Below are 21,905 nucleotides of genomic sequence, written 5' to 3'. Positions count from 1 at the left end.
CAGCGAGGTGAAAATAGCGACCGGTGTCTTCTTATTGGTTGACACACATGATGTCACAGCCCAGAGGGCAAACGGCCCCGGGAATAAAGTTGATGTACGATAACAATATATTGTTCTCGATCAAGCCCACAACAATAATACAAAATAATAATAATCATAACAATGTGGTCCCCACTCCTTTGGAGTATTTGTCACTGCATATTTGCACAATGTGCATTTAAACTATCAGGAGTTAGCTACAGGGGCAGCAACCTCAGAGCAGTTAGGGAATAAATGTCCCAAAACCAGGGACCATGTTTCCCAGGCCACCTCTATACCTGTTCAGCTATGGCTGCCCTGTCATTAACCTGTGAGTGACAGATGTAATTGCAAGGAACTGGTTAGGTTAGGCACTGCTCAAAAATGGAAAGAAAAAAATAAAAGCAGGCAAGAGTTGCCATCTACTGGTAAAACACAGTCACAATCAATTATTTGACACTTCAGACTTTAGAAATTAGAGCCATAATATGATTCAAAACTTATTAACAAGTGCTTGTGATCCAATGAAAAATGGGTTATTTTTTTCCATTTCCTGGAAAGTAATGGTTTAGGACAATGTTACCACCCAACAGCAACAATATGAAGGAAGTTTCCCTTCTGCTGTTGTATAAAAAAAAGCGCTGCCTAATTACACATATTTAATGCCTTAGAATAATCATTAATTGCTTCTACGTTATCAAATTATCAAAACATTCATCAGGCATCTCAGAGCTACAAAATTTATCTTAACTTTTACACAGCATTAACATGTTTGGTTGTGCTATTTTGATATCAAAAAACTTTTAGGCTACACAGCATAGTTTGGACATTAGGCTGCCCTATTTTTTGTGCACTCTTCCCAAAATAGAGCCCTAGAAGTGCATTCATTTGTTTCTGTTGCTTTAATCGTAATCATAATAGTCCTCATCACTCGTAAGATCTGTGTCCTGTTTCTCACGTCTCATACTCTCCGTAACCTCCTCTGCCTCCTCCTCCTCACATCTGCCCTCCGTCAGATAAGCCCTCCAATCTCTGCCAACAGACGGCACACTGACCAGCTCCTCGCTGCAGAGTTCCTCGCTAGGCACCTCCACCCCGCGAGCTGCTAGCAGCCTGCTCAGCCTCTTGAGCTCGCAGGTGCAGTTCCAGGGGTTGCCGTCCAGGTAGAGAGTGGCGAGCCTGGGCAGGAAGTCCGGCAGGGTGTGGGGGAGCGTGGTCAGATGGTTCCTGCGGAGATTCAGCACCTGCAGGCGTCTCAGTGTGCGCATCGGCCCCTCCCGGATGACTGCGATGTGGTTGGCCTTCAGGTCTAAGCGGACCAGGCTTTCTGGGAGCCTGTTAAGCAGGAAGTGTATGTCACAAAAAAGAGGAATGGAGCACAAGAGCTGAGTAAAGTTAATGTGTGTTCAGCAAACAAACCTTCCAGCACCTGGTATTGTTTTAGTTTTGAGGAGTTCTAACCCATACTCCTCCCACACACACATACACACACACACACACACGCACGCACACAGGCACGCCACGCACGCCACGCACGCACGACTGATGTTTTGTGTGCATCAAGTCACCAATGACAATGGAACCGATGAGCCAAGGAACCTGCAAATGCTATACATCTCTATTTGTATTTAGGTGACAAAACATATACACCCACATCTCATTTTCTATAGATATATTAATATACATATACAGTATACCCGTCTGGAATTGAAGACAACAGATTTTGCTCCAGGGCCAGATTGGTGAGTTGCACGTTGTTCCTCAGTGCATTGGCCTCAAAGGTCTTAATGGTGTTGTTCTCCAGGAACAGATGTCTCAACTGCCTCATTCCAGATACATGGTGGAAGGAGACCTCCTGGATGGCGTTCTGTTTACAGTCGAGCCTCTCCAGGCGAGGAGCCAGTCTTCCGGGCAGCACCTTGAGGTGGTTGCCAGGCACGTCCAGAGAGGTCAGGTAAGGCAAACGCAGAGCACCGTCCACTGAGACCAGTCGGTTGTGGGCGGCCGACAGAGAGGTGAGGTTCCAGAGCTGTGCCATCTCCCGGCTCCTCAGAGCTCGGATATGGTTGCGGTCCAGATTGAGGACTTTCAGAGATCCTGGGAGGTCGTTGGGAACCCTGGACAGCAGGTTCCCTGCCAGACGCAGCGCACTCAGGGATTTGAGTTGTGTGAAAAAAGCAGAGGGGAAAGATGTGATTCTGTTACTTCCCGTGCTCAACAGTTTAAGCTGGGCCAGCCTCATGGACCCCTGGACCGTCTCTATGCGGTTACCGTCCAGGTACAAGCGTTCCAGCTTCACGAGACCTGAGAGGACATTAGCGCGGAGTGTGGTGATGTGGTTACTCTGCAGGTCTAGCTCACGCAGCTTCTTCAGGTTTTCCAGGGTTGACTCCTGAAGAGTGTGGATCAGGTTGTTACCCACCTGAACAAAGAAATGTATTTGATAACATACTGTATGTAGCTACAACATTTATTTTAATTATTTGTGAGAAATCTCTTCTTTCTTGAAAGGTTGGCCTCTACTCTACCTTGAGGGTTTCCAGGTTAGTTGGGAGACCCCGGGGAACAAAGCGAAGCTTATTCTTCTGGAGGTCCAGGTGTCGTAATCTTCTATGGGCCCTAAAAGCAGTCCGAAAGAATGCCAAATCTCAATCAATCACTGAATACAGATGATTGCGATAATATTCCTTTCATTTTTATTATGCAATTTAAAAATCACACCTGTGTGAAGTGAGGGGCGCTCTTATCATCATACATCATATACATCACATTCCGTGCTCACTCAGCCAATCAAATCATCACAAATGTCATTCCGGCCAATCACAATTTGCGTCTTCACTTTTCTGTCCTCACTTTTGTCTTCAATGTTTGTGTTTACACATTGGAGTAGCGCCCCTCAAAAAACTATATTTAATCAGTCTTTTCATATTAAATCATTTGTATCTCCTATTCTCCTATGTTAAAATGTAATCTCTGTAACTAGCAGAGTGGTGCTTGGACCCATTCATTCATTCAAGTTTTATTTATTCTCGAAATTACACTGAGTAAATAAACTCATTTTCAGTGTCGTTGAGTAATACAATATCATATAAAAAACATCACAATACATCAGTAGATCGTCGAGTAATACAATATCATATAAAAAACATCACAATACATCAGTAGATCAGGAAAAGGGAAACAAAAGTTTCCCTACCTGAAAGCATTGTTCTCCACCACCTCCACCCCAGCTGAGGAAAGCACCACCTCCTCCAATACTGTCAGTCCTGATAAGTCTTGAACCTGAATGACACGTATATTAAATAGATACATATCCAGGCTCAGAGAGCTTTGGCGAAATAGCCTCTATATTTTTAGTAATAAATGTACCTGCCTGAATATTTTGATTTGGCAGCCACCACATGTATTGGTGTGTGTGTGTGTGTGTGTGTGTGTGTGTGTGTGTGTGTGTGTGTGTGTGTGCGTGCGTGCATGCGTGCATGCGTGCGTACGTGCGTGCGTGCGTGCGTGCATGCGTGCGTGCGTGCGTGCGTGTGCTTGAGTGATCTGTTTTGTTTTCTATTATATTTTGTATATTTATAATGGACCCATGGGTCTGAAATAAAGTTATTATTATTATTATTATTATTATTGAGCACTTATAGGGACTCAGCATTTATATATGCAAATGTTTACACTATGCACTAAAGTAATACTAAAACAAGTTGAATGTTGGTCATAAAACACATGCACGCACGCACGCACGCACGCACGCACGCACGCACGCACATAACATAACATAACATAACATAACATAACATAACATAACATAACATAACATAACATAACAGTTTATGGTGGGGGTTTTCTCTGGGGGGGTTTTCTCTCTATTTCCAAAGGGAAGTCTTCTCATTTCCACATAATCAATGGGAATTATGGACAGTACAACCACAGATAAAGGGAACTTGAGACTTGGATACTTTTGTATTTTTGGAAAGTGTTAGAAACTAAATCTATCACATTGAATATCATTATAACTAAATATCACAAACGGAAAGCAATAAAACATGTATTGCATAAATGCGAGAGATATTGAATGTACTATATCATTATTAATTATGTATTAATATCATGTAGGCCTATAAATTGAAATGAGGTAATGTGATGAATTCAATATTGTCACTTACCTTTACTTCCTTGATGTGGTTATAAGCCAGCTTTATTATCTTTGTGTCTCTAGATATCTGCGATGGAATAGCTTGCACCCTGAAACACTGCATGGATTGAACTGCTGCACTGTGGTCACACACACACTTCTTTGGGCACACACTGGTGCTGACCCATGGGTGTGGATTAAACAGGATACCTAGAAGCAGGACTAAAGCAACCCCTAACATGATGACTACCTAATTGTGCAGCCTGGCCCTTGTAGACAAACTTGCAACCCCCAATGAATCGGAAAATGTCTTACGTCCTCTTGCTCTGTATCTTCAAGACGGAAGAGGTTCTCTGCTTTCGGGAGGCAGGAGTATAAATAGAAGGCTCAGAATGACCCAGGGTGAGAGTAGAGGTCTCCTTGCTTCATTTGGAACAATGGCTGAGATGTTTGCCTTGGGGTTAGAAAAACAACATTTGACATGGACAGAGAATTTAGCTGGCTCCAAAAGCTCGACAGACCCTGTTTGTGGATGTGAGAAACTCCCTGATACACAATTTACAACCTATTCTGTGAAACCAATGCAATTTCCTTTCAGCAATGTTTGAATTCTGTGTTTGAAGTGCTGCATGTGTGACTTGAAATTCTTTGAGGTAGACAGCCTGTGTGTGTTGACTGACATGGCAGAGTAACTTCAGACCTCAATGAAGTCCATTGATTATTATAGTAGTCACACATTTACTGAACTCATTAATATAAGAGGCACCACGGCAGTGTCTATTCAAAAGAGGTCCAATACTTGCAAGAACATAAAACCTCAATTAAGAATATATGTTAAAAATGGAATCATAGGATATAGGATATAACTGTATAAGAAAAGTAAAATAAGATTTCAACAAAAAACTAAAGAGGGAATACAAAGATTATATGGTCTGTGTCCTCCCATGAGACAAAAGCGTGGCTTGCTGACCATGATGAGTGACAGGATAAGAACTGGAGTGACACTGACAGGAAACAAAAAGACAAAAAAAGAAAAGTGCACTCCTTGGAGCACATGGATCCCCGCCAGGCCAGGTTGCCTACCCAGGTCTGTGTTGCAGCCTTTTATAGCACCACTATCATGTTGATTTGAAACATTTGGGTGTCAAATCTTCCTTCAGCCTACTGGAAGTGTGTGTGCAACATTTTTGCAGCTAGCAGGCTGTATTCATGACTTGTGGCATTCCGTGCAAAACAGAACACAAATATTGGAAGCCAGTTATGGAATTTGAACCATCAGGCTGATACATCACATCACTCAATAGATAATGTCACATTATCTCTAAGTTGTTCACTGATTTTCATGAGGTTTCGACAAAATGAAAACTCTTTAGTCGTTCCAGCCTGGCGGGGATACAAAAAAACAAAAAACAGGGTGTACTCCATAGAATAGAATAGATGCTCCAATCCTCCAATCTCAGCATTGATCCATTGGATCTGACATCGATTGCTTTTTCTCTGATTGTGTGGCAGGCATTTGTAGTCGATGGATGCATCACATATTATGATCACATCCGTTCGGTATCCGATTTCGGATTTCCTGGTTGTGATATTATTAGTGCTTGTGTAAGGGAAACAAGATAAACATATATTCGAGCAGACCTCTTAAACTGTTCCCAAGAACAGAACATCTGAATTTGTTCTCGCACTGGATTCGATCACGGCTCTGATCGTTTTCCATTCTGTGTGTGTGGAGAGAAAACATTTCAGGTTAGCCAGGAAGCTAGGCTAACTCTCACTCACTCCCAGTCCCTACTGGAAATGTCTTCCTCGGCTTGCGGCTCCCCGTCAGCTGCGGCCCAGACCACGACGTCCCTGGTCAGCCCCAGTCCCGGGATGTCCATGTTCCGCTGGCTGGAGGTGCTGGAGAAGGAGTTCGACAAGGCGTTCGTGGACGTGGACCTTCTCCTCGGCGAGATCGACCCGGACCAAGCCGACATCACGTACGAGGGGCGGCAGAAGATGACCAGCCTGAGCTCATGTTTTGCTCAGCTCTGTCACAAATCACAGACCATCTTTCAACTCAACCATAAACTAGAGGTGAGAACCGTGAGATGATCTACTGTACGGTTTGCATTGTACAAATATAACAGTTGCTTATATTTGTAACAGGGTTACAAATACATTGACTGATGATTGTCCTGTGTGGGACCGGGTTCTGCAGTGTGTTAGTGTTACTGCAGTGCTTTTATATTAATATATATTGAACTGAATCTAATATAATGTCTATGACAGGTTGAGTGATTTCACTAACCCTGACCCACCCTCGTTTACCAGCCAAATGACAATGCCAACTGAACTACGGTAAATGACAAGATGATGACGCAAATATAAGTTTACATGCAAAATGAGTTTCATTAGTGTGGACTGTCCGACTCCTTACGGCATAAAGATATCTCCTGTGACTTAATATTGCATTCTGCCCCCATCACAAAACAGAACAGCACAGTGGAAGAAAGACTTGTCAACCACTGCAAGCTGACTTTTCACATTGTACCTCTGATTTCCATTTGTGTGCTCTCCCTTAACTTGTCATTAGTTTCTGTTTGAATGAATGTTTGAATAGGAAATTGCTCCTTATTTGTTTAATGTGTGCAAACTGTGCATCCAGCCTGGATGGCTGGATGGAAGACCTGTATGCTGAGTTGCTGATGCTGACAACATGGTTTGATGATTGTGCATTAGACCTGTAGTTTTTTCTTCTACGATTGCATTTCATGCAAACATGAGAAGACTGGATGTAAAAAACCAAAAAGAACAGTTGAAGCAGCTCTTATCTCAGGAATGAACATCTTTTGAGTTTGAGTAACATGAATCTACAGTTTAAAATATACCACAGGCTATTGAAAGCTGATATATGTTGCTGATATATGCCTTGGATAAAGGCGCTATATAAATGCACCATTTACATAGCGCCTTTATCCAAGGCGCTTTACATAGATTGTACATAGATTCACCCATTCACACACACACACACACACATTCTTACACTGTCCATGCAAGGCACCAACCAGCACATCAGGAGCAATTAGGGGTTCAGTGTCTTGCTCAAGGACACTAACTCTGGGGGAGCCCGGGTTCGAACTGGCAACCTTGCGGTTACCATCCGGCAACTCTACCCCTGAGCCACTGCCGCCCCTTAATTATTTTTAATAATTATTTTTGATTTTGTGAGGAGGGGTGGGGCTGGAGCTGGAGGAGGTTCTTTTCCAAAATAATTATTAAAAATAAATGAACAGTAAATTAAATGACAAACCACGGCCCCTCACATATTCGAAGGACAATATCAGTGAACAGAAAAAAGTTTAGGTGTTTTTGATGAATCTATGGAGTTTAAGTTACAATGGGGGCGGGGCAGCTAAAACTAGATAAAGTGCCCCTTGGGGCACAGGTCTCCACCAGGGCAGGTGAGGTTGTGGCCTCCTGGTGGCGCTATAATAGGCCAAAAAGGGGGCCATTTCTTCTTATGCCTTGGGTGGCAGTTGGATGATTTGAGGCATTTTGTTCCAAAAATGTGTTTTGCAAGAAATCCACCTGTTGGTGGTGCTATAACAGGCCAATGTGAAAAGGATGGGATATATTCCTCAGCATAATAGAAAAGTCTGTGAAAGATTTCACGTAAATTGCATGCTGCAATCTGGAGGAGTAATATAAAAAAATGTGTTTTACAAAGGTCTGCCTCCTGGTGGTGCTATAACAGGCCGTTCTCGAAAATGTGGGGCTAGAGGTTCATCGTTGGCATCCAGGTAGTGTGTGGAAAATTTGGCATCTACCGGGTTAACCCGGTGCCAGAGATTAGCTGGTAACAGACAGATGGACGGACGCACACACAATCCTGCAAACTTTGAAAGCCAATGTTAGCCAATTAGGAGTGTGTGTGTGTGTGTGTGTGTGAATGGGTGAATGTAATGCACATTGTAAAGTGCTTTAGATAAAGGCGCTATATAAATGCAGAGTACAGTATTTACCATTTATGTAGCACAGCAGAATAGCCAATGATACACGTATTGTGAATGGACAATTTAATTTATTGCAGTACTAAACGTGTCAGGTAGCCTACCTGAGGACTGTGTGTCAAATGATTGTTTTGTACAGTATCACTGTTGTGCTTAGCTTACCATCACTATTCAGTAAGTGTAAAAAGAGAATGGCTGAGAGCACTGCAGAGCAGATAATTACATCCCAGAGGCATTACCAGCACATGTTAACAATGTGTTTCCTGACATAGGTTTGTTTAGTCAACAAACCAAGCCCGTTTTTCAGGCTACACTACGCATTGTATTGTGATGGACTATCATGCATGTCTGAATTGAAGTCACAAATTCAATACGAAGTGGACAAATTCAATGCGCCATTTCATGTAGGTAGGGAAATCCACATAAAACAAGGTCCAAATGAATGTAAAACCATTTCACTTGGGCTCAGGGAGGTGCAGTACAAACATGTGAACAAACGGTGGTCTACTCTCGCTCATCACCTGTGTCCATCCCAGGCCCAGTTGGTGGACCTTCGGTCGGAGCTGACGGATGTGCAGGCAGAGAGGACCGTGGTGGAGAGGGAGGTCCATGATCAACTCCTTCAGCTTCACTCGTTTCAGCTGCAGCTCCATGCCAAGCACGGCCAGACCGAGGACTCAGACGCCATCAAAGACAGACTGGTACGTCAATGTTAACTCTAGCGACAACCTAAACTATAAGCCAGGGGTTCCCTTCCCACTTCCCATAATTGTTCAGCACGAGACCCAGTGACCCACCCAAAAGATACATGTCGCACCTAGACTTACTCATGTATTACTAGAAAATGCATTATGAATTATCCCCTTAAGCCCTTTTTCTATTTAAAATAGACAATATACAAGCTCAAAATGCATAGCGAGTTGTTGCGAGCTTGTAGATCTGCTATTTTCACCATTTGTTAAAAGTATTTTAGTAAAAAGTATCTTTTTCTCCCCCTTCATTTGTATTAATGGATTTCTTGTAATGAATTCAGTTTAGAGATATTGCATTTTAAGGCCAACATCGGCCGATGCCGATATGATTACTGATTAATCCTGCTAATTTCTTTTGAAAAATCTTAGGTGTTGTGTATTTAGGAGACCGTCAGTGTGATAACGGTACTGGGTGTCTTGTGTTGAAGTAATCCTCTGTGGCCCCTTTTCCACCGGTTGGGAACCGGTTCAGTTCTTTTGGGTTCGTTAATTATGAATTGAGTGTGCAAAACCATACCTAATATTAAGTTGTTATCACCATGAAACTTCCCCAGTTGATTACTTACACAAAGACAATGATTTATGGTTTTACAAAGCTTAATATGCAAATTAGGCATTATATAGGAAAATATACAAAACAAATAAAATATGAAAAAGCTACTACTGTGGAAGGGTTCTCATATATTAATTTACTTATATTGATCCTATAAACAATTCAATATAGTTATGGTTCCAATTTTGGAGGTCAGGCTCAGGTTCTGAACTGAACCGGTTCCCAACCGGTGGAAAGGGGGTCTGAGTAAAGCAGCGGGCCCAGGAGAACAAGATGACAGCAGTATTACGCGACAGGTTCACAAACGTTATTACACATAGTGTTGGACACAACGTGACCAGAAGATATGATACATAGAAAGAACAGAATGTAATGGGATAAGAATGAGGATGACCTTACTGTAGTGTAGGCATCTAACAGATGCATCTTGTATCAATAATTAACATGATGTATCAAGTACATAGGCGTCATTAGATGGCCATGGACTCATGGACACTTTTACTCATGCAAATGTGTCTCAACCTATTTTTTTTTTAGCAACACTGCTAGATGCTATCAAACCATCATCAGGCAGCGCTTTGAGAAAGTATAGCATGATGGACAAAGACACAATGACAAGCTTTCTCTCTCTGTTTCTCAGTTTCTGCATGAACGTCTTGCTTCTGATGCAACTATGTCTTGCTTGTGATGCAACTATATATATATATATATATATATACACAATATTTTTTTTAAAGATTTATTTTGGGGCTTTTATGCCTTTATTTATAGGAGAGTAGACTGACAGGAAATAGGGAGTGACACCCAGCAAATGTCAGGATCGGGATATCGAACCCGCGACACAGTCAGGCTGGCATTGAAACCTAGGTTGCCCGGACCAGAGCCGGCGGCCGGGCTGCAAATATTTGTTATTACCATATCTGCTATACTGTATTATCACCTCACCAACTCTGCTGTGCTGAGGATTAGGGCTGCAACTATCGATTATTTTATCAGCAAAGATTCTGTCAATTACTTTTTGATTTTTTTGAATAATCTGGTATCAGCACAAATTGACATGAAAAACTCCTATAAAACTAAATTGATTTATACTTTCAAGCTGATTGAATCTCATGTTGTGAGCTTGTAGACCTGCTATTTTTGGTATTAAGAAAATGAAAAAATCCATTCAATCGATTAGTTCTATTAACTGTTGCTTCCCCTACTGAGGTTTGAATTCTTCTAATGTTCGACTCCTTTTTCCTCTCTCCTTCAAAGCCTGTACCAACAGTGGAGGACATGGTGAGTTTGCGCGTTTGTGTCCCATCGCTTAATGTGTTTGTTTCAAACATGTCGATGTGTGTCCCATTGGTGTGTGTGTGTGTTTACAGCCGTATATACGTATTATGACTTATTGTCTTGAGTATTGCCCAAAAGTACCAGCAGATATATATACTGTATACTTTGCTAGCCTCACCCATTAGTTAGAGACTTCCCTTTTCATTTGCCGTCTGTAGCATCTACCGCCTCCATTTTAGTTTTTCTCCCTTACATCCCTTCTTTTTGATCCTTATCTGTGACCGTGTCACATTGTCTCATGGGCATTGGGCAAAATTTGAGTCCTGGCCGTGTCCTGGGTTAAGAAACAACATAGCCAGGCAGCTGTGTCAGTGAGTGGGCCGTAGTGCTAATGAAAATAGACACGCTCTCCTCATATCTCCAACACGCTTTACTGCTCTTTGTTCCCCTCTCTCTCTCTCTCTCTCTCTCTCTCTCTCTCTCTCGTTGTCTGTCTCTTATTACCATCTCATTCTTGCTCTTGCTGTCTCTCTCACTCACTGTAAGTGACATTTAGACTTGATGATGTTGTATGAGGTTGTGGTGTCTTTGACAAAGATCGAATTAGCCTTTAGTATGTCTTAATTCTCTCTCACACACAACCACACTCTGGTTGTGAACCACTTGGGGTCTTAACCACTTTACATCTGGCGTCCCTATTTGGAAGAAAGATTTTGAATATTTTCTAAAACTTAAAAAGTAAAGAATATTTTATCTACAAGCACAACGCATCACATCACATGCATTATTAGCTTTTAGATTGAAACGTTTTGCTATTTCCATGCGACGCATTTGACAACAAAGTATAAAATAGGGCATAATTGAGCCATGACATCGCTGTAGCTTTTCTGTCCCAAGATAATAACAAAAAGATTAACTCAGTCGTGTGCATGTGTGTGCGTGTTAGGAACGGGAGCTGGAGGCCAGTAAGAAGGAGAAGGTTCGGGAGGTGAAACTAGAGGCAGAGGTGCGGCTCAATAAGAAGGAGAACGAGGCCCTCCGCAGGCACATTGCAGTACTGCAGGCAGAGGTGTACGGGGCCAGACTGGCTGCTAAATACCTGGATAAGGAGCTGGCTGGCAGGTAGGTAGCAGAGATTCACGCACCATTCAAAATTACATTACATAATGGATCAGTCAAAGTAACGAGTCACAAATCAAAACTAACTTACAAGACCATCAAAGAACAATGTTAACCATATGAACCCTAGTGTTGCTATTCTGGGGGAACATGCTGTGAAAACAGCCTGTCTTCAAGCTCTACAAGCTTGTACATCAGCTATTTTCAACAAAGAGTTAAAAAGGAGGGGACCAAGTATATAGACCCCTGATTAGGGAACGTCTAATGAGGTATATATGTTTAGTAGTTTAAAAAGAGAAATATTGTGTTATTTAATACACACACTTCATGGTCAAGGGAGATGTTGGATCCCTACTATGAAACTTTAGTAGAGAACACCCTTCTTTACTGTATTTGAAGTACAGTAAAGTACAAACATTTTGTCCAATGCGTATGTTAAAAATCACACTCATGAGGGGCGCTCTTATCCCGTACATCATCATGACGTAAAATAGACACTATGGCCCTCATTTAACAACGCGGTGTACACCCAAAAATTCTCCATTCATAGTCAAAGGGAATTTAATGTTTGTGTAGGACAAAAATAGACACTAAGCCGATTTGCTCAGACACTATGACATACATTTCTCCATTCAGTGTCAATGGGAATTAAATGTTTGTGTAGGATGGAAATCTACACTAATAGCTGAATATAGGATGGGCTAGCGCCCCTAAAAACATTATACAACTGGGGTGGACGTATTTGCTCTCCCTGCACTTCTATTGAGACATGTATCCTCTGTCTAGGTTGGACACAACCTTTGACATAATCATATTTCTGGTTTGATAGTAGTACAATTTAGGCATTCAGCAGACGCATATCCAACTTACATAGTAAACAAATGGCAGGGTAAACGGTGAAGTAAATAGATTGTAATGGATATATTTTAAGTGCAATATAAATTGGATACAAGGTAAAACATCAAACGTAGTTTATATCTAAATAGCATGCATAGCATCTACATACTACAACTAACTGATTGACTGCTGGCTGTTCTTTCAGGGTGCAGCAGATCCAGCTGTTGGGACGCGACATGAAAGGGCCCGCCCATGATAAACTGTGGAACCAACTGGAGGCCGAGATCCACCTCCACCGGCACAAGACGGTCATCCGAGCCTGCAGGGGGCGCAACGACCCAAAGAAACCTCTACCCTCTCCTGTAGGACATGTGAGTGTCAGAAAGACTGAAGAATTATCCGCTGCCCTAGAGTGTACAAATCTGTACTCCCAGAGTTACAGACTTGTAACGCCCCGTTTGGACTACCAGCTACTGTATCAATCATTTTGCCTGGGACCCCTTGGAACCTCCCTAAGCACCCCTGATGTCGGCAGATTCAGTCCAATTAGTTCTTTACTGTGAATAGTTCCATTGAAATTAGTGCATGTACACAAAGTAATTACCGTAAGTTAATTAAGGCTATTGATACAATGACATAGATGTAAATACACTAATCTATATCTGATTTCAGGACCCAGACTGCCTGAAGAAAACCCAGGGTGTGGGCCCCATCAGGAAGGTGGTGCTGGGCAAAGAAGACCATGAGGGCTTGGGCATCTCCATAACGGTATAAATAACGTCTACCTGCCTTGCCCTTCAGTCACAACCACATCACTATTGCTATGAGGCCATTCATTCACTACTTACCGTAGTAGAACATCTGCTTTTGACTGTTTGAGACATAGCTTGTGTGACTTCTGTTTAGTCACACCTTTGAGTTATCTTCTTTGAGCTGAATCAAATACTATTTGGAAACTACTAGATATTCCTAGTCATTTGGATACCAATTGTGGTTGGGGGTTTATACTGTAAATATACAATCATAATATATAATCTACACCGCATTGTCTGACAGATTCTCCACATATACTATGTGTCTCTTATTGTGGGCTTGCACAATTAAGTTTAGACACACAACTTCTCGAGTATAAGCCTGGTCGGTGACCTGTCAATCATTATCTGTCTAATAAAATAAGCAGTTATATCTTCATTCCTTCAGCACACACATTTCCTATATAGTTTTACAAGTGTTTTGGAACACACTGTTAGTCCTTTTTTAAATGTAATGGGCTGGTCATAACTCAAAGCATATCTCAAAGGAATGTCAGAAGAACATTTGACAGGGTTGCAAAGGGTCTTTAAATAAAACCTTTGGGTCCTGGTGTGGAGTTAAGCACCACCACTATGGAGGGCATGCATTAACTTTGTATTGTCTCCACCCAGGGTGGAAAGGAACACGGTGTGCCCATCCTGATCTCAGAGATCCACCCCGGACAGCCGGCTGAACGCTGCGGCGGGCTCCATGTGGGGGACGCCATTCTGGCGGTCAACAGCATCAACCTCCGAGACGCCAAGCACAAGGAGGCTGTCACCATACTCTCACAGCAGGTACGATATGGAGACATTTGAGATTTTAGGAATGTTATGATGGGTTGTAATCACAAGTTGGTACTAAACGACACTAGGATGAATACTAGGACTCTTTAACCTGTATATGTATACAAATTGAACCGTTCGGTACGTGGTGCTTGGTTCGTGTCGTGCACTGTTTTTATCTGGTTAAAACATTCCCAAATAGACAATGTATTGTCACCAAGCTAACAAGCTGATGAAATGAGCCTACCTTGAACCTGGCCCTATGGTGGAATGAAACTAAGATGGACCAGCAATTCTCATTTAGCGACAATCTCACTCATTCCTCCTAAATAGATAACGTTACTGTAGCTACCGAGGCTTTCCCAAGTTCAATTAGACAAAATCAAGGGCATTTCTCTGGTATTTATCTGTATCGAAAATGAATCAACAGTGAATTTTATAAACCATTACACCTCTAATGTTGTTTACTTGGAATGCATATCAATTTGTTTGTACAAGGAAACACACAACAAAATCCTCAGTGTTAATACCTGTAAGTTTTCACTCTCAAAGTGAAATCAACACTCAGGCTTTTGCAGTAGACCTAGCTCAGACCCATCACTAAATAATATACTACAGTATCACACTGTGGTGCAGAAACAGCACTTACTTGTTGATTGGGTGTGTGCGTGCATGTGGATGTCTCCTTCTCCAGAGAGGAGAGATAGAGTTCGAGGTGGTGTATGTGGCCCCGGAGGTGGACAGCGACGACGAGAACGTGGAGTACGAGGACGAGAGTGGCCACCGCTACCGCCTCTATCTGGACGAGCTGGAGGAAAGCAGCGCAAGCGCACGCAGCAACAACGGACACGTGGATGCAGCCTCGCAGGGTACTACCACCACATGAGACATTGTTTTTATGCTTTCAGTACGGCTATTAATCTGGCGCAAGCATTGAATAACCTTCATATCTGGTACGGACTCCCGAGTGCTATGGTTTATAACAGTGTGTTATACCTGTTTTTCTCCAACATTCGTCACCAGGGGTTGTAGTTCTCGCTTCACGCTCTACTGCGGTGTCCCTCCAGTCTTTTGAGTAGGAGTATGTGCATGCACGTAAATGTAGATTAGTTGTTGGTATAGGCTACTTAGAAAAACAATAGTGGTTAAAGGCGGTTCACACCCCATCAGATGCGCAACCCAACTCCCATCTGGTCTCTCCATTCTGTAGAATGTGTTGGTCTAGCCAGGGCAAGGAAGTGCAAGATCAAACTCGTCTCACAAGCCATATGAATATTTCATAATACTGGAGTGTGTGTGACATAATTCAAAGTGGCATCCCCCCAGTAATATTATCACCACTGTTCGTCACTTGTGTGAAAGAGGAAAAACAAAGATGCATGTTCTTTGTGTGTCTCAGTATTGGATCTTTGACTCAACTATACACTATATGAATCATTAGAGACAGTGGAACAAACAACATTGCACACACAACTGTTCAAATTGAAGTTTGAATTTGGGCATTATGTAGGAGTAATGTTGAAAATAATCTGTCTCTCTTACTGTCACTTGTCTGTCCACTACTATATAGCCTTGGAGAAGATGTCCATGAGCGAAGGGCCGGAGAACGGTGACACAGGGATCTCCAGCGAGACGCCCTCAGAGGAGACCCCCTCCAAGGCTGCAGAGTCCACAGACAGCTCCTCCTAGAGGCTTGGAGGTTGAACTACAGGCCCTGGGGTTATGGAATGAGGGAAGGCGGGCAGAGAGACCAGGCTACAGGACGGTTGGTGGAAAATCCTTCTCCATACCTGGATATCAAAGCTTGGTCTACAAGGAAAGTGGAAAGAGGCACTCTGTATAAAATAATTTCCTCTCCTTCGGGATGTCATCGACCGCTGTTTTTTGGGATGGGGTGGCAGGGCTTGATGGGGGATGTGTTTGGGTCCTGAATTAGTCATAACGGAAGAGCGACCAGTTCTGGTGAAAGCTACGCTGTTAAACAGAGAAAGAAGCTAGTGTTGAGCTGTGAGCTCAAAATGACTGAACTGCGTTGTGTGATGTTTGTTTTTGTTGTCATTGTTTCATACTTTTGAGATTATTCTTACAAGGGGTGACCTGAATCCACGGCCTAGCTGAATTAAATGGTAGAGGGCAGGAGGAAGGAGTCGCCATTCAAATGGGAAACATGCAGTTTTATCATGGAGAATTGCTGTGGATCACGAGGCTTTCAGTGTTGACTTGGTGTCAATGTTTTCTAGTTTATTGCTTTGTATAGTTACCGACAGCTTCCTCCCTTACACTAAAGACTACACTTTCCTTACAAGCCTAAGGATGACTATCATACTCGATGGGGGTAATATGTACTGATGTCTATGCCAATAATAATGTATTAATATCAGAACAGTAATGGTTTGCTGCTCAACTCGGTCTGAGCGAGTACAGAAGTGGATTTACCTCCATGTTCTGTTTAAAGAGCTATTTATCATTGCTCAGCCTTTTTCTTTCTTTCTCTTTCCTATGTTCTTCCACATTTATCAGACCTCATGAATAGTCAGATATCCATACTGACCACTCTGGGGTTCATGTCGGCACATACAAGCTGAGAAAACTTGTGGAGGCAGGAATTTCTATTTGCCAGGCCTGACAAAAACATAATTTAAGTACATGTCTACAGGACATAGTACGATATACCATAGTTTTAATACACTGTAAGCACGTTCATTATAAGAACAGTTAAGTCATTCACAAGTGGTTATACACCATCTTTATCAAATTTTATAAATGCTTGTTTATAATTCAAGAATTGTTGACTTAATGATATGCTACATCTCGTTTTAGAAAACCGTCCTCATAATACATCTGTTTCATGTGTTTTTATGAATGTGTGATTATAATGCATTATAAATACACTACAATCATGCAATTCTAATGATGGAGAGAATTGTCTATGAATGTGTACTCCTTAGAAAGTGTTTTAAAAGCAGTCAAGTTTGTTAAGTCTAGCTTTGGTCTCTAGCACAGAAATAGAGGGACAATCTTGTTCAACACTCTTCCATTCATACCTAAGACATTAGGATTAGCTCGTACACAAAGACATAACAATGATTGACCAGGTACAGTAGTGGTGTAGTCCATGAAGTCTCGTGTCTCAGTCCTCGACAAAAACTACTTTCAACCGAAAGCAGTGTTGACACTTCAACTCAGAAATTCTCAGAATGCATCTTTCAACAAAGTAAAACAAAGTGCTTTGTAAAGGCAGTATATAATGTGAATTTCTGGGGGTAGTATGTCCTTTTGGCTTTGAAGGATATGACAGTACAGTGAAGAGACCACATTGAAGGAGAGGGTGACATGTAACACATGGACATTATGGTTTGGAATGTGCCCATCATTTGCCTGTGTAGTACAGTAAAGTACACACATACTGTACACCACCTTGAGTGTTAAATGCAGTACACTGTGTTTGATTCCATCTGAATTCATATATATACTGGGGTGATGGGAGAACTGCTCCCCCCCCCCCCCCTTACAAACAGCCTTACACTAAAGACTAAAGGAGTTTTATATAGTAGTTTGAATTTGACCCAGTCATGTAACAAAAACATTGATGCCCAAAAAACAAACAAAACATTGTGAGTTAACGTTATTTATGTACCTTTGGCTTTTTCTGGAAATCAAGTCAAACAACCAAAAATTACATATCAAATAGTTAATTAGATCAATTATCTCTCAGAGAATCAGTGATACTGAGCTGGGTCAACATAGATTATTATGAGCGAAATGCCCCATTAATGCAGAGCATCACATGCTTACGTTACTGATATCTGTGTATTGCTCGATATGTGTTTTTATTTGTCAGTCTTACATGCTGTATGAAACTAGTACATTTTTCAATTGTGCCATGGAATCAATCAATAGTATTATTTACACTGCTTACTGATACAGCTTTGACCATTCTGTGTCCAAACACGACAGCCCCTACACGATTGTGTTATGTGATATAAAATAGTGATGGTCACAGTGAATCTGTCTTCTACATACCCATAAGATGATTAAGAAATGTCAATGTACAATTTTACAAACACTTGTTGTCTTGTCACACACTGTATTAAGAAATGCTCAGTTTTACAGAAATTAAAACCAGTGCAATATCTATTTATTTATTTTACCCCTTTTTAAAATCAACATCTTTTTTTATATCTATAGTTCCTCTACATTTAGCTAGTTAGCAGCCTGTGCACTTTGCTTGCCTCGCTTTGGCTCCCTCACCTCTCCATACCCAAAGATAGTGAAAACTGTTTTCTTCTGCGACTGCGTGATAGCCCTCGACACCCTCGATACCACACATTCAGACCAGTGAGTGATATGTGAATACTAACGGTTCTTCCTGGCAGGTTGTCTAAACTCTAAAAGTATTTAGACTGTCACTGTTAACATTGGCTTGTATTGGAAGAGGGACAGATATAGTTCTCAGTACTGAGTTTCCCATGGGATACTCAGCGTAGATTGTTTACAACCAAATCATGTATAAATGCAAACACTTCAAATCTGTTTTCTCAGGGCCTCCTAAGAACAGAGGTGAACTTTGAAGCAATAAAGTGACCGTGCCCCCTCCTTCAGTGCACACACATCTGTATGTAATAAAGAAAAGATTAGACACAAAACTGCACATCAGTGCGTTTGTGGCTGCGAGTCACGTGCAGGAAGGCCCTAGTGTGACTTAAATCTGAATGTGGGATAGTGTGTCATCAGTTTGAAGGTCGCTCACATAGCCTCTACTCATCCACACATGTGGCAGGACGTTCAAACTGTCTGACAATCTGTACATTTAAAAGTGTGGCCTCACAACACTATCCCTTAAATCTTTGTTTATTTTTTTTTCCCCCAGTGGTGATGTTTTTATCGAAGACATGCTTAGTTGAGTTTACACACTGAGGTCATAGCTTAAGCTTTAAGCCTGTTCTCCCACCACCACTGACACTGCATGTCATGCATATCCTTAATAACTACCAACACACGCAGGAACAATGGCTCGATAGTTTGTACGCCGGATTGTTTACCTTCCCTTGCCATGTTCATGTTCTTTTCTTTGTCTTTGTTTTACCCCTCTTTTTGTTACTGTATAACTTGCAGGTTGTTTTTGTCACGTGTTTCAGAACTCTTGAACGATTTCTTATAAATGTGTTATATATCTCTGTAGTTACTGTATAGCCTACAAGTTATAGGAATGAGTCAATCTTTGAATAAAGTTCAATTTATTTGCCCAATGGTTTTTATTTGTTCATTCATTCAGACCTTTTTTTAACCTGGGAGGGGGGGGGGGGGGGGTGCTGGTGGGGGTGATTGTATGTTGTATTGAACTGTATTTTTCTTAAAGGTCAGTGATAGATGGGCAAGGCATATGTCACCTACTTTTAATACATTAAAAAGTAATCCAAAGTCTTTCACATTAGGCATCACATTTATTAATGAACATAAAGAATAAAACGTTTACACTTAACGTGTACCTTAAAAGGATTAAATGTTTAATAAATAACAAATGATAGAGAATACCGGTATAGCAGATTCATAACACAGAATGTACAGTGCCCTTCCTAAGTTTCATGCCATCAGCTTTATATCTCAGTAGTTACTACAACTCTGTACATCCTCCTTGTTTTTGCAAATCTGTACCAGTGTACTATTTCTCTGCTGTATCTTCTTGCTTTCTAACTTACGTAGTTCTAAGATTCTATAGAATCTGAAAGTACTGAATTGATATTTGACTTAGAACATATTAAATGATGCTTTATGTAGGCTAAAGGCAAATCCTTCATAGTCACTAACAGTAAGCACACGTACATGATGCCAAAAAGCATAACTAAATTCAAATATTCTATTTTGTTGCCATTTCCAAGCTTATTTGGCACTTGTAACACTGTAATTAAATTAAAGCCTCCACTATGTAACTTTTTATGAATAAAATGTAATTTTGACCAATCTGTATGGTAGAGTATGTCAATAAAATGTAACTTGTATAATTGGGTGGTTATATTTAGTCTCTCTGCTCTTCTATTGAGTCATTTAGTCAAAGGTCATGTGACTGTCTCACCTAGACACAGGATCTTTTTGTCAAGATTCAACTTATCCCCTGTGCATATCTGGTAAAAATGTCAGCACTTGGGCTGGAAACCAGGTTCAAAACCAGTGTAAAAGAGGAAAGTTACATTAGGCTAGCTGAGAACAGTGCTGAGAAGTAACTATTTACAGTTACAATTAGTTGTTAATGTGACAAGATGACTTTGGGCATATAAACTTACTGGGATTTTCAATATAGCCTAAACACTGCGAAACTTTAGCATTATGGTTAGGCTAGGTCTACTTTATATTATTATTTTGTGACCCTAGTTCTAAAGTCTTCTCCACAGTAGGCCGGTAGCCTACTCTGAAATGAAATGATTACTATATTTACCCAGGGTATCTGGGCTAAGCTCAAGAACTTGTTTCCAGGCAGGCCCTGCTCATAGAACATTTCATCGTAGTGGTTCAATGCCTTGTTCAAGGGCACTTCAGCGGTGGTAATTTTAACGTGTCGGACCGCTGATTCGAACTGGCGACCTTCCGGTATCAAGACCGCTCCTTAATCCGTTCGGCCACCGCTGCCACAATCTAAGGCTATATGTCTTGATTGGTTTAATAGGGTTAGTTAGTTGGTTGATTGATTGACTGATAGCTCGGGTTCAGCTAATACGCTGTAAGCGTATACTATACGGTGTAAGTAGCCTAGTCGTTTCATCGCTTGGTGGCGCCTCCACATCAAACATCATGGAACGATGGAAGAAGATCTGCGTCAAGTCAGTCACCTGTCCATAGTAAACCGGAATTTGTGCAATTCTGCCTTCAAAATAAAGTTACTAAATTTGCCAACCTTTAGAAAAAAACAATGATAGTCATATTAAATGGGAAATATGTCCATGTAATGAAATCGACATGATGGTTATCGGTAAATCGGAATTACGCGAATGACTGAAGACTGGGTTTTTTATTTTGAAGTTGTGATCGTTCCTGCTTTGTGGTTTTAGTGTGGTTTACTTGACAGTGGTGTGTGAGCCCAATGCAGCTAGAGAGACGCTTCTCCTAGTAGAGCCTACAAGCGTGAGTGATAGAAACAGAGTTGGTATCGGGAAGTAGTAGCAGCGGGGGTTATTAGTTCTAAAAGAAAATGATCCAGGAAAATATATAACAGCTACTAATGTTTTCACGTTCGCGGCTCCGCGACGAAACACTCGATTTATACAACCGAGATGTCGGGAAACGAAAAACTTCATGGATTCTTTGTTCTTTTATGGATACTTTATACGCACAGTGAAATCATTCAAGGTAAGTAAAACGAACCGCTGTGATTGAGGCAGCCACCATGCAGTTTCCAACGCAACCGTTTGAACCGAATGGTTCGGTCATATGGAATGTCACAGATTGTTGCAATGAAGTTATTTGCCTTTTTGATTTCCAATGAGATGTGGCGTAGGCTACTGCAGTCTGCAGCCTTGTCTTTGAGGTATTTAGTGGTAGATGTAGTCCACCAAACTTGGGTCCTCCTGGCTGTGAATACTTTCGTCTTGACTACTTTAGTATGTATCATCATAAAACACGTTCATTCTCTGTACAAGAATAGTACTT

At 41.4% G+C, this 21,905-nt stretch overlaps 3 protein-coding genes across 4 annotated transcripts in view; 2 read left to right on the top strand and 1 right to left on the bottom strand.

Annotated features, from left to right (window-relative positions):
* Positions 1–920: 920 nt before the first annotated feature.
* LOC306940502 (nephrocan-like) lies at positions 921–4,277 on the bottom strand (the record flags this gene model as incomplete). The annotated part of the gene is made up of 5 exons (XM_079525600.1): positions 921–1,353; positions 1,716–2,440; positions 2,547–2,637; positions 3,215–3,300; positions 4,185–4,277. The coding sequence occupies 5 exons, from the start codon at positions 4,275–4,277 to the stop codon at positions 921–923; spliced, it is 1,428 nt and encodes a 475-aa protein (XP_079381726.1).
* A 1,387-nt stretch (positions 4,278–5,664) lies between these two features.
* gopc (golgi-associated PDZ and coiled-coil motif containing) lies at positions 5,665–19,515 on the top strand. Of its 2 annotated transcripts, XM_079526233.1 has the most exons (9): positions 5,665–6,232; positions 8,685–8,849; positions 10,711–10,734; positions 11,678–11,853; positions 12,893–13,058; positions 13,360–13,455; positions 14,112–14,276; positions 14,959–15,133; positions 15,835–19,515. In XM_079526233.1, the coding sequence occupies exons 1-9, from the start codon at positions 5,954–5,956 to the stop codon at positions 15,951–15,953; spliced, it is 1,365 nt and encodes a 454-aa protein (XP_079382359.1). In that variant the 5' UTR covers positions 5,665–5,953; the 3' UTR covers positions 15,954–19,515. The 2 variants fall into 2 exon arrangements, with proteins under 2 accessions (XP_079382359.1, XP_079382360.1); XM_079526234.1 differs by lacking the exon at positions 10,711–10,734.
* A 1,839-nt stretch (positions 19,516–21,354) lies between these two features.
* dcbld1 (discoidin, CUB and LCCL domain containing 1) overlaps positions 21,355–21,905 on the top strand; it is a 37,567-nt gene continuing 37,016 nt past the window's right edge. The window contains exon 1 of the mRNA XM_079525541.1: positions 21,355–21,605. Coding sequence (XP_079381667.1) covers positions 21,530–21,605 — 76 coding nt within the window. The 5' untranslated portion in view covers positions 21,355–21,529. The remainder of the gene's footprint in view (positions 21,606–21,905) is intronic.

This window comes from Electrona antarctica (genome assembly GCF_951216825.1).
Source record: "Electrona antarctica genome assembly, chromosome: 17".
NCBI lineage: Eukaryota > Metazoa > Chordata > Actinopteri > Myctophiformes > Myctophidae > Electrona > Electrona antarctica.
Note: the sequence above shows the minus strand (reverse complement) of the source record. Positions and strands in the feature narration are given on the sequence as shown.